This window comes from Bactrocera dorsalis, chromosome 5 (assembly GCF_023373825.1).
Source record: "Bactrocera dorsalis isolate Fly_Bdor chromosome 5, ASM2337382v1, whole genome shotgun sequence".
In the NCBI taxonomy this organism is placed as follows: domain Eukaryota; kingdom Metazoa; phylum Arthropoda; class Insecta; order Diptera; family Tephritidae; genus Bactrocera; species Bactrocera dorsalis.
In genome coordinates this window covers 60,617,105-60,630,780 of record NC_064307.1, presented here as the reverse complement: position 1 = coordinate 60,630,780, position 13,676 = coordinate 60,617,105, and the positions used below count along the sequence as shown (strand labels likewise).

Here is a 13,676-nt window from a genome sequence, read left to right as displayed (position 1 = left end):
AAGCTTTCAAAGTGGTTTTAACACTTTCACAGACAATTTTAAATATTTGAAATAGTTTTTATGAAGTTTGACTACAAGGTAAACTATTATTTATAACATGTCATCTATGCAGCGAATTTTTATAGAACTTTCCTATCCAAAACAAAGCTCTGAAGCTTTATAAGTACAAGTATTTGAAGCTTCTGGTAGTTCTGACCGCAGTTGGTGATTTTCCAGAAACAAAAAATCAAATGCTTGTTATACACTTCATTTTATATACTATAAATGTTTTAAGAAATTAAGCATGATCATTAAAGTTCAATTGAGCTTTAGCTTTCACATTTTAATGAATGAATTTTATATTTCCATTTAATACTATATATTTCATATATGCTAAATTTTATATGAAAAATTAAGATTCGGGTTTCATAAAAAATATACATATTTCGTTTATCCTAAATTCCTTCAGTAAATTATCAAATTGTAGTTAATATCTGAAGCTTTCACATTTTGATGATGAAGTTCGCAATTTATTTCTACATATATTCTACATATTTTATTGTACTTAAATTTCTTCTAAACACTATTATATTTTGTTGAGTATAATCAAACAAGTTTATTTTCTTTACTTAATATTTTAATTGAGTTAAAATCTATAAGAACTGCTTCAATACTTTGTCAAGTGAAGTATAGCAGGTTTACTGAATATATTTAAGTGATTTCAAATGATTGCTGAGCTTTCGCCTTTCCGTAAAATCACACTGAGGATTATGATTGGATGTTGGCTGTCGGCTGTGAAAGTTTTAAGGCCCCAAAGCTTTCACGGTACCGTAAGAACTTTTTTTCTTAATTATACTATACATATACACTGTATACTTTACTGCCGAGAAATCAAAGAATATGTCCTCTCAAGACTCATTATTAGAAGTTATTAAAGTTAACAAGACTATTTTCCTCTCTCCAAGCTTTCACAAGATTTTGATTGATCATTTGAGCAACCAGCTACGGATTTACAATTAAATACGTAACTAATATGATGTCAGTTGTATTCTCATTACGTAACTGCGTTGTCACTATGCACAAAAGCACGCATAATCACAGAGCGCGTCATCTTGTCTGTTATACATGCGACTTGCGTGCCAATTTGACACACATTTGTAGCCGAAAAGCTACACAAGCTGCCTTGACTTCGTTTTGACTTTTGCTCTCGCGTTATTAATCCTTTACTATTTTGTGTAAATATAGCATATATGGTTTTTATTCATCCTTTAGTCACACCACTTGGCCGAGCTGTGTTGATGATACACACTTTTCTAGTTTTAATATGCTCTCGCTTTCACGAGAGCGCTTACGCCACTCATCCTACATCCTTGGCAGCTTTGATTAATCCATATGCGCTTGAATGACATGAACTAATCATGAAACGTGACGTCATTCGTTACGCCCCTTTATTATGATTTTTATTAATGATGCAACTAAGTAACATTTTACAACAACAATCAAATATGTGCCCGATTCATATTATAAAAACGTCAAAATTCATTAATATTTTCTTTCAAATGTATTGCGAGACCGTTTGCCTCCCATTTCTGCGCGAGCAGAGTAGCTTCGACATTATTAATTTATTTGATTACATTGCCTGACCACAAGTCACGCTGTCACTGCTTTTTTGACTCTCTGCTTCACCACAAATACTTCGTGCATAACTGTGCGTTTTTGTGAGTCTAATTATATTGGACTTACAGCCTATTAAATACTGGAAGCGTATCGGCTGTTCAATGCAGTTGACCCCTCTTCTTCTGCGGTAGAATGAATGGTTGTTGCGTAACTTTTTACAGCTATTTACCCTTTTTACTGTGCAGTGTTTCTCATTTTTTAACTTCTTCAATATAGATTAATGATGTGAACGCATTTCCTTCCCTCTTATTTAATTTTCTTTACATTTATTTCCTTGCCATATCTAAAGGCACAAAACTCTCTGAATATCGCAATATGTAGATAAGCACTCAATTATATTTTCATTCCCTTTGCGTTTACCTACCGCACGAAGAGTTTTTAGTTTTCGTTAGGACCTCGTAAGAGCTTCCTTTTCTTTTCAGTATTACTCATTACTTTCTATTGAATATAAAACTCTCCGTTGTTTGCGTGTACTATTGGAGAGTGCTGCGCGAAAACTCTTTAATTCGATCATACCTATAAGTTCCGAAACGATCTAAGACAAGAAGAACCGATGCCTTTTATTGCACCGAGGCTATAAAACCTATCACAAACATAAAAGATTTCTCGCAAGACTTTAATCGGTCGGTTAGTATTGCAGCTAAATGCTATAATAATTTGATCTGAACAATTTCTAAGGAAATTGAATCGTTGCTTTGCTGTATGGACTCAAGTCCTCAAGCTGATCATTTATGAATTCACTTCAAAAGTCTTTGACGTTCCTTTTTTGTCGTGACAAACTTAACATACCCTGTTCAAGCTATAAATATTAACTAATACAAAGTAAGCATAAGAGCTTTATATAAAAATCTTTCAAAATGTATTTGAACAATACCGAATACTAACCCTTACAAACACTTAGTAAAAAAAAAAACAATTCCTAGCAAAACCTCGACCAAGATTAGCAGGTCGAGCGAATAATTTATTGCACTGTAAAAATATCGCCTAGAAATCGAACCCAGACAAAAATATGAGAGAAATCTTAACTAGTAATTAACCTTGAAAATCTCAGTAAAGAACAATCAAAAAAAGAAAATTGTCATAAAAACAAAAAACATAGACGAATTTATGTACAGAAAGAGACCTTATTGAAAATTATTTCGGAGTCCATTTAAATTCAATAATTCATTTTTTAAACATTGGTACTGCTCATACTTGGTCTGACCCCGATCTTTCTTTTGTATTAAGAACCTTATAACTGCAGCCATTTTTAAATCAGTTACAATATATAAAATTTCTCTATTATTTTATAAGTTTAAATAGATTCTGCAGGCGTAAAAGGTTATAACAGAGAGAGTGTTTTAGTGTTTGATTATTCCATTTAGTAATATGGACTATAGATTATGCTGGAAGTCTGTGGTACTGCAGCTATAACAGTTGTATAATGATCGCTGGAGGTATGTTACTTCCATAGCACTAGATATATATTAATTCTTTCTGAGGCTATTAACCCTATACCTTATGCACCAGAACGGCTACAGTGTCCTGAGAATCATACTAACTGATGCTACATACTAAATTTGTTGGAGATTCTTAGAAGATGCCTCTATAAATACTATTAAATGTTTGAATTTAAGAGGAGTTTAAGAAATTTGGGATACCTATTAGAACCCTTAGAAAAATTTGGTCCTGAAGTTAATAGATATAAAGAATTAATCCTCAAATTCGTTGAGAGTGTAACCCTATGATACACAACAGACCATACAAGGATATGGTTTATTGCGTCTACTTACTTTAACAGAAATAACTTGCATATCTGCTGGATGTTTGGGTGATGACGTGTAGAGAGACCTACTTAATAAAGTCCGTAGTTTGTCGCTATCTACTGAGGAGCGAATGCTAACGTAAAGAATACTATTATGAGTAATGCTCGGATACAAGTTACTAAATCAGTTACAGTCCTTAATTATTTTTTATTGTAGTGTTATATCATTGCAGTATTATAAAGACTCAAATAAATCACTTAATCTTCCAGTAGTTTTCATCGAATTGGCCAAAGTTCGCGTAGCCCTTAACATATTCTTCAATATTTTCATTATGATCCACATGATAGATCATAGTATCCATGAAAAACACATTAGGCACGTGAAAAGCATATTCGTGCTCGATTTGCCGATCAAAAGGAAAACCGTAAGCCTGTTCTTCGTCAGCCGATCTAACAACAAAGACCAACTGTACTGGAAAGCCTTGCTTGTTACCTCTTGGTAAATTGAAACGTTCTGATGTTTGTCTCATACTCTTTGGAATCTCTAAACGCTCGGACATCGCTGCGTCGACAATATCACACATTTCGCTGTAGGTCATGCGTTTAGTAGACACAAAATAGTCAAACGAAATCAGCTCGACAATGTTTAGACCAGCTTTTATTTTCGCAATGACACGGTTGATTTCTAGGAAATTTTCGCGATTCTTCGAGAGCGACAGCAGCGCGCCGTGTTCGTCGTATTTTGGTGCTAAAAAGGTTTGTATTCTGACTGTAGCTGGACCATCCGCTTGTATATGCAACGTGTAATTGAAAGGCTTGTGTTGGAACCGCTGCTGACGCGCATAAATACCTTTACGATTATCAAATGGACTGACTTTGTCCAACAACAAATTGCTCAAATCAATATCAGCGTAATCGAAATAAGTCTTCAGCGGTGAAATCGCAGCCGACTTCACCTCAATACCAACAGCTAGCAAGTCCTGTCGCGTGTATGCAGGCAAATTACGCATATAGCGATTCCACATATCCAAAACTTTGTGTTGCATTAGCGAGTAAAAGAGCGGATCACGTAACGCCGTCTCGAAATTCGCCAAAACATGTGGACCCACTTTATAGAATTGCTCATACTCTATTTGCGCAAGATACATGAAGGAGTAGAACCAATAGGTTTGTTGGTTGTACGGCGTCAAAGCATTCACATTACCATGTAAAATATTAAAGAAATCTTGTTGCGCCTCAAGCTGATGCAAATCATGCAATGTGCCATTTTCCCACCGATATACGCCAGTATCGGCTAATTCATATATTCCATTTGTGACTTTAAAAATCTCATCGATCGTTGCCGGAAACCCATAATCAGCATATTCGTAATTATTATAGCGTTGCCAGAAAGTCTGACCATTCCAGCTGACAAGTTGTGGATTATAACCCGTGGCTATGGTTTGTGACAGTTTCATATCCGCGATGGGCTTCATGCCCTGCGATAGGCGTTCCAAGTTATAGCGTGTCATTATCGTGCGCACTTCGTAGATCCAGCGTTCAGCGCTGCGTTTGTGATGATGCACGCCTAATTCCTCGTCCTCGAGAAATGGCGGATAGTTGAGATTGAATTCATACCAATTTGCATTCCAGTCCACATCTTCTAGCAAGTATGATAAACGTGTTTCATCATTCAAAATATACACATCGCGTGTATAATCCACAGGTGTCCAATATTTCGTGAGACCGTCGCGCTTTGCAACGCTGCCTTCTGTATCGAGATACCAATGCTGATCGCTTAAGCCCATTAACTTCCACCACTGCCAGGTTTGCCAATCGTGTAAGCTTCTTTCGCTTACCGTACCGTTATTCGCATGCGTTTGCTTTTGTGCCATTTCCATTTTCTGTTTACTGACAGTCATAGCCCTGTGTATCACTTCACTATTGAAGAAATGTTGCGGAAATATTTCGTAGATTGGTGGCAACTCAAACATTTCGCAATCTTTACGACGTCTTATCGCCAAGTTGAGTGCATAAACGAACATGCCAGGATTGATGTGCGTACGGGCCCAGCATACATTCTGCTTGAAAAGGGTCCAGTCTATGGCGTATGCCAGTAATTTGTATAAGCCCAACACTTGCTTGTGATGCGTGCGCACAACCGCGCTGAAGAAGTCATTCCGTGGCAGTAAGCGTTGGTGTTGCACATCCTGAACAAAGCGTTGCATGTCACTGTCGAATTTCTGCAAAAACATATTATATTTGTTATATAAAATGGTAATGAAAAAATCTCACCGTATATTGCGCGGCATCATTGACAAATTCAACATCCTGGCACTCAGGCAGTGCCACTGGCTCCTGTACATGCCACACGATTTCGAGTAAAAATTTCTGTGTCTCCCATAATGAATAATATACGTCGTTGGTTTCCTTTTTTTCAACAGCTTTGCAGCAGCTAAAAGCTACGGTGCAGCAGAGTAGCAAAAATAGCAGTCGCATCTTGCGGTAAACACTGATTTTGTTAGCGTTGAAGAGCAACTGTAGCTCGAAGCTGCATTAAAGTGAGGTTTTATAGCTACTTGCTTATCACCAAATTGCAATGCCTTTCTTCCGAAGGTCTTAATTTTGTCACAAAAGTCACGGTCAGCATTATTTTCCAAATTTTGTTAGTTGTTTTAGAAACATAAATGGACACATAACTCACTGATAAGAGACGGCATCTAAGCACTTTTAGTATGTTCTGCTTGAAATTTTTTTGTTGTACAAATACTTAAACTGCGAACATATATACTAAAATAGAACCATAGACAACCACAGCAGTGTTGATTGTAGTTGTGATGGCTATTAGTTCAGACATCGGTTCAAATAATAGCTACAAAGCCTAAAAACAAGAAACACATAACTTCTTTTGGAAGACATTAGATAATTTTCCAGTGTAATTTTGACATGAAAAGGCATGAAATAATCACTATTGTAGAACTGTCAATAATAGAATCAGTTTTAAGCTCACCTATAATTAAATATTAATACCATACCCTTACCTATTTAAAAAAGGACGGACCAATTTATAGACAAGTTGGTACTCACAAATAGCGAAACCTTGCAAACATAAAAGGGTCATCCACAGCTAATGTGATTTCGGCTTTCTTCGTGAATGAAATCTAAAAATAAAACCTGTAAGGAAGGGCTAACATGTTATACTCTTGCAACTTACCAGAATTAAATTCAAAGAATTTCTTCAGAAAAATATGGGAATTGGAGTAGTATTGACCTGACTTAAAAAAGTACACTGAGTTTCATTAGGTTATCTTCCATACAATCATGTGGAGTAAAGTAAGCTAGATGTTCGAAAATTCCGGGTACAAAGTCACCCGGGAGTTCGAAAATCATTATATTGGGAATAAGGGGGCTCAGGGAAGTATTGTCCCGATTTCGTTCCTTTACCCATGTGATTATAGTGTAATAAGAATGTCAAGTGCCAAATTTAGTCAAATTCTGTCCCATCCTCAAACTTTTACTCCGGTTCCTATAAAGGCCTCTCATACCATCTCGGTTGTAAAATTTTATATCTCTGTTGTATTTAGTTACTGATCTATAGTAGTTTTGAGAAATTTTTATCACCGACTTTGAAAACAGCGTTTCGAGAAAAACTTGGTTAAAGTTTTGGGGGTCGATTACACTTAAAAATTCATACTAATACGTTCATACCTCCTTAATAATTTGCGGAATTAAGTTTATATTTTCGGGTATATTCAAAACAAAAAATCGGTTTTTTGAAAATAACAAATTAATAGACTTCTTGAAGTCTTCAAAACGAAATTGAAAAAAATCGGGGTGAATGAAACTTCCGAAGTTTATGAAACTGTTCGGTAACGTGTTAATTATTTAAGTGAACACAGACTATACTATAGTTTTAAAAATGTTAGATATCCTTACTAAAACGCCAATAATATAACTCAAGGTACATTTACTCAAAAAGTTCCCTACACTTAAAGAATTTAAAGATGTATGTATTAGAGAAGAGCCGCATATCAAGAAAATAAGTGCAGCAGGGCTCACTCGCCCAGTTGACTACCCTTGAATTGGTCCTGCTACTATATCGTAATCATTTGCATGTATTAATATTTATAGTATAAAATATTTTGTTGTCTTTAGAGCCCAAGACACTCCTTCATTCAGGTTTTTCAAAAATTATCAAATCACGGCCAAAAAAAAAACTCTTTCCTTTTCCATATCAAAATCCATAAATATGCGGTTTTCGCAGCTCATTAAACTTTTCTAGGTTGCGGTAAGAAATTATAACGAAAAACCAGCTTAAATGCACAAAAATATGCACAGATGCTAACAAAATGTTTCAAATCTTAAAAAAAAAACATGTGTATATAATGGACTGCTTGCGAGATAATAATAAAAAGTAATAATTTCCGCGCAATATGACCGTTGGTCATAAATATTCAAATTATACGCATTGCATAATGCGCGGCGGCAATTAAAGTGAGAACAGGATGCTGCCGAAGGGCTGGACTAGGGCAGCCGCCTGGCTGTGAGCGCATCAATCAAAACAATTTCCACACTTCCTTTGTTGCACTCCGCTCCCATTTATTTTTTATTTGTCAGCACTAGATCATATGCGAGACTTTTAAGTACAATTAAAGCGTTTGTAAGAAGATGTCCTTTTTCTTTATTTTTTCCTATCTCATTTCTGGCTTGCACACTTCTTGCTTGCCACATTTGCATACGAAAAGCATTCAAAAGCCGCTCAAGTGGCAGCGTAATATTTCAATTTATTTTTTGTTAGCGTTTTTTCTGCTTTTCTAACAATTGCTCGTTCGCAATTCCTTCCTACCGAAACTGCTGTCCATATGTGACAAGCACAAATCGCCGATATGTGTCCTATTAGGGTTGTTTATGCCACGCATTAAGTTGCTCAATAACTGTTCTTTAACTAAATGGTGTTCCATTAATAACACTTTATACGCTTATTTGCTTAAAGCGGTTGCTGATCTGCTGGCACTCTCTTTTTCCTCTTCATCGCAACCAGTTACACATGACTAGTAACACTACCATCCTTTCTAATAAGCAGCTATCCGCTGGCGATTTGCATATCCTTTCGATTATTGGGCAGAACCGCAGCATCCAACCGGTCATCATTGCTAGTGCGGTCCATCATTGTGTTGGTCCGTCATTACCCCGTTCCATTAGTGGAGCAGCATCATTTTTTCTCTGCAGTTGTATCATTCTAATAATTACAACGCTTTACGCCAAGCGACAACATGTTTAACAACGTGTTAATGTACTCACTTCCATGTGAATACTCGTATAAGTCCGTCCGTCCATCCGTCTATCCCATGTCAGGGTTGACACTAATGTACCGCATTACAAAATGCTAAGCAATTTAATTTAATGTGTCTACTTTTTCTCAGCTAACTAGTATAACAGCTCGGCGATGCAGCTTCTGCGGCAAGTCAGCCTGCTAGCGGTCGAGGCAGTCGCTCTTACTCTTCGACTTCATACTCTTCATTACTTCCAAGATTTATTCAAATTTGCATAAATTTCCTTAACAGTTGTTTTTTTTTTGTTCCTCACTACAGTATTCAACTGTTGCAAAGGGTTACCACGACACCCCTTTGGTGTTGATGTTGTTCTTATTGTTGTTAACAAGTTGTTCTGTTTGTTTGAAACATATTCTCGCTTCCGAAAGTTCGCAAGCGTGTGAAACACGAATGTGTTGAAGTTTTTGCCTCCTCCTTTGAAATTCCATTACAGGACGCTTAGAATCTGCCGCGAAAGGGGTTGATCACACGCTAGGGAAATGCCGCAATTAAATTTTTTGTAAATTTCATTTAAATTTCGTATTTTTTCTGTGGTTTTCGGCTCATTTAATTCGGTTTTACGCTAGTTGATTTCATTAAATTGTTGGATGTTTTTTTCTCGGACACATTGAAATAATTTGAGATGCTTTTCGCTATTGTGCTATTAGTTAAAAGTTTTAGGGTGATGAACTCTAACATTCAGAAGCCATAAAACGTGTTTCAGAGGACTAAAATAACAGTTAAAATTATGTATTCAAATCTTTCGGAAGTAGTGTCAAGTGTCGTAAGTGGCTGTCATAAAAATCAAACCAATTGTTGCCAATTTTTTTTCTAGAGCTTTATAATATAATTCTCTCTTTTAGCAGCCAACTTTTTTATTTTCCTCGTGATTTTTTCCATAGTGAGCATAGATGAAAGCTTATAACATACTTGTATCTATATATAAATGATCTATTGACCACTCCCTCATTTATATTTTGCCACCAAAAGGATATGAATAGAAAATGAATTAAAAAACCCATGACTACCAATTAGAAACAGCGATATTTTGTGGAACCATATCGGTAAACTAACATCAGGAATCCAGTATCTTTGAAAATGTTTTAAAATTATACAGTTGTTGCCGAAATTTTTATATTTTCATAGCTTTTGGAAAAACTTTAACTTACTTAACCGTGAGACTATATTTTCACGAGTCGATCTCATGCAAAAACATTTCGTCAAAGTAAGTCAATATAAAAATTTGCAATAATTTTTAAATTATTCGTTGGCTTCAAAGAAAACGCTTTGCTTTTAGTGTGCCTTTCCAGCAAAACAGCTTAACTACGTACTACTATAAATAATACATATATGTATGCATAGGGCTACAATAATGCTAAAGAGATCGTCCTGTCTCGATGCTTACTGAAAGCTACTGCTTGGTCTTAGAAAGTAGTAAAAGCGACGAATATCATGAAAGGTGCAATAGCTTGATGAAGCTGAAAGTATAAATTTTAGCACGCTTAAGAGTATTTCGGAGTGTTCGACAGGGAAGAGTGCGGCGCAGTCTCATGAAGTTACGTCTCATTTGCACTATGTTCACTACATTCCATCATTCTACAATAAAAGAGTGTCCTCTATTGACGGTTAGGGACAAATAAATAAACTAGATGTACATTGATAATGATTTTGCCTATAAAACAAAGAACAAGTCTTCACAGAAGTCTATGGTTGCATTTTGTGTTTTCATAGGTTCAAAGCCACGTCTTTGATACTGTTTTATAATAGCTATCTATATCATGTTCACGGTATTTTTCTTAAAACTTAGTTCCTGACACAATATAAAAGCACTGTTGCCAATATTTAACAGTTTTAAGTTTTACATACAATAATAGGTTAGAGTTGCTAACTTTTTTAAATAATCTTTACTTTCGAAAATAAGAATTGATTTTAAATAGATTATTTTAAAGATAAAATGTTTATATTTAGGTTAAGTTAAGGCGTAGGGTTTATCCTAATCGATGTATTCCACATAAATAGCTATTTTTGTTACTCTCAAACTCCTAACAAGGGGATCCTCATAGATCGCAGGAGCGTTTTGAGGCATTTTTAAGGCGTTTAATATCAAATACAGCCACTAGGTTCGCCGAAGATGTGTCCATCGAGATATTTTGATCTCAGTCTGACTAAATTCAAACAATAGAGGAGAAAATTATAAGATGATCTTACCTCCCCTTGCGCATAACAACGTTGACACAGAGCACACAGCGAGGAACCTATTGGCCAGTGCCAGTATATTTATAATTGGCGAGATTGACTGTGCTAAGAGTTAATAGGACCTCCTACGGTTCCCTCTGGACCAGAAAGATTTCGCATTCGTACAAGTTCTGATGATTGACAAGTACTTGCTGACCTCTCTGGAGATCTATAGGTCCGGAATGCAGAAGAACGATGTAATGGTCAAAGCTAGTAGATAATCTTGGCTGTTGAATGAAGGCAACTCTGTAAATGACAGCCACCTCCTCCTGAAAGGCGATACAGCGCTTTTCTAGCTTAAAACTAGAGATTATGGGGAGTTTCCCATAGAAGACTTCACTACCCCTCTTATCCAACAGCTTAGTCTCCCCCACAAATTCCCGGCAAATTAATTTAAATAAAATTGCCACCTTTTTTGAACACTTGGCAAACTTTAAAAATTATTGTAATATTTACCTTTTGTTCAAATATCATAAATAAACACCATTGATTTTCTTACAGCTTTACTTGTCTTTTTAAATTATATGGAATATATTCTAAAAGTTCAAAAAGTACTCACCTTGTCTTGCTAATGGACTTAGCAGCTAAATTAAGTCACACGCAAGTTGTCTCTTTAACTGTTTATCTGTCGAATAAATAAATAACCAATTAGTAATGCCTCACGAAAAACAATGTGTGCAGTCTATTTGCATGCAACATATGCTATTAATTGATATTTCGTCAAGCAAATATGAAAACAACCTAGAATAAAGACTAAGCGGTAGCAAATAAAGTAAATACAAAAGAGTTAGTAAACAAATCTTCTAAAATATTTTCCACTAAAAGATTTTTGTCAAACCGTGGCATTAAGAAATTCCACATAAATGGCGAGAAAATGTGTTAAGACAACAATAAGTTATCACGCAACCAATTATGAGCTTTTCTGATCTGAAAAGCAAAGCGGCGTGTAGCAAGCATGCGAGACTTGCCACTCTAAACAGTCAGCAAATAGCTACTTATATGGATTAGTTGCATATATTGGGCAATAAGCGTGTTTATAGTTGTTGTTATTATCCATATTTGTTTTCAGTGATTCGACATTAAGTGAAAAATGCCTTTATTTACATACACATGTAGCTGTATGTGTGTGTGCTTGTATGGAAGGAAAACTTAAAGAGTTGTTTGTTGAAGAAAATTCTCATAATTCACACTAAAAGGCTTTTTTTAATGAATTTATAAACAAATAATACGAAAACGAATGCGTATATATGTGCGTATAAGTATATAAAGGGTGATTTTTTAAGAGCTTGATAACTTTTTTAAAAAAAAAAAACGCATAAAATTTGCAAAATCTCATCGGTTCTTTATTTGAAACGTTAGATTGGTTCATGACATTTACTTTTTGAAGATAATTTCATTTAAATGTTGACCGCGGCTGCGTCTTAGGTGGTCCATTCGGAAAGTCCAATTTTGGGCAACTTTTTCGAGCATTTCGGCCGGAATAGCCCGAATTTCTTCGGAAATGTTGTCTTCCAAAGCTGGAATAGTTGCTGGCTTATTTCTGTAGACTTTAGACTTGACGTAGCCCCACAAAAAATAGTCTAAAGGCGTTAAATCGCATGATCTTGGTGGCCAACTTACGGGTCCATTTCTTGAGATGAATTGTTGTCCGAAGTTTTCCCTCAAAATGGCCATAGAATCGCGAGCTGTGTGGCATGTAGCGCCATCTTGTTGAAACCACATGTCAACCAAGTTCAGTTCTTCCATTTTTGGCAACAAAAAGTTTGTTAGCATCGAACGATAGCGATCGCCATTCACCGTAACGTTGCGTCCAACAGCATCTTTGAAAAAATACGGTCCAATGATTCCACCAGCGTACAAACCACACCAAACAGTGCATTTTTCGGGATGCATGGGCAGTTCTTGAACGGCTTCTGGTTGCTCTTCACCCCAAATGCGGCAATTTTGCTTATTTACGTAGCCATTCAACCAGAAATGAGCCTCATCGCTGAACAAAATTTGTCGATAAAAAAGCGGATTTCCGAACACTGATTTTGGTAATAAAATTCAATGATTTGCAAGCGTTGCTCGTTAGTAAGTCTATTCATGATGAAATGTCAAAGCATACTGAGCATCTTTCTCTTTGACACCATGTCTGAAATCCCACGTGATCTGTCAAATACTAATGCATGAAAATCCTAACCTCAAAAAAATCACCCGTTATGTGTGTGTTCGGGAAAAAGTAGAGAAAATTGTCTACTTTGCCACTGTTGACTAAAAAGCTGCGTTGTCGCTGCAACCATTTGAAGTGTGTATGTATGTAGGTGTATACATAAAAGTATAAATAAATACATATAAACATACAGATATCACATGTTGCAAGTAGCATACAACCAGTACTTAGAAATTTTCCATTTTCGCCGCCTCAACGGTAAGCTGTCAATTTCCACGAAAAATGGCTTAAAGACACTTGAAAGTGGAAGACAGTGATAATCATTTCCAGGGGGTGTTGAGGTGAGGAGGCACATATGGTAGACAGCATAATATGCGGCGGCATTTTACACTATGTGGCAGACATGTGTATGGTATATAAACGAAGCAGCTCGTGCGCACTTGCACTTAGCTATAAACATAGCCTACAAGTGGCATGCAGCACTCGGTTGCATGTTGAAAATTCATGCTAATTAAAGGCGGAAGATTACATTTATGCAGCACAGCACTTTTTTCTATGTAACTCGACAACATTTAATTTGATCTTTGCAGGGGGCGAC

The 13,676-nt window shown here is 36.0% G+C and overlaps 1 protein-coding gene across 1 annotated transcript; it reads right to left on the bottom strand.

Moving 5' to 3' along the window:
• Positions 1–2,577: 2,577 nt before the first annotated feature.
• On the bottom strand, positions 2,578–5,929 carry LOC105224183 (larval serum protein 1 gamma chain-like). The gene is made up of 2 exons (XM_011202187.4): positions 5,675–5,929; positions 2,578–5,622 (listed from the first exon to the last, which is right to left on the bottom strand). The coding sequence occupies exons 1-2, from the start codon at positions 5,876–5,878 to the stop codon at positions 3,655–3,657; spliced, it is 2,172 nt and encodes a 723-aa protein (XP_011200489.3). The 5' UTR covers positions 5,879–5,929; the 3' UTR covers positions 2,578–3,654.
• Positions 5,930–13,676: the final 7,747 nt, after the last annotated feature.

Coding starts and splice junctions, on each gene's coding strand:
- LOC105224183 (XM_011202187.4), bottom strand. CDS start 5,878: ATGCGACTGCTATTTTTGCTACTCTGCTGCACCGTAGCTTTTAGCTGC. Junction 5,623..5,674: donor ATGATGCCGCGCAATATACG/GTGAGATTTTTT, acceptor ATGTTTTTGCAG/AAATTCGACAGTGACATGCA.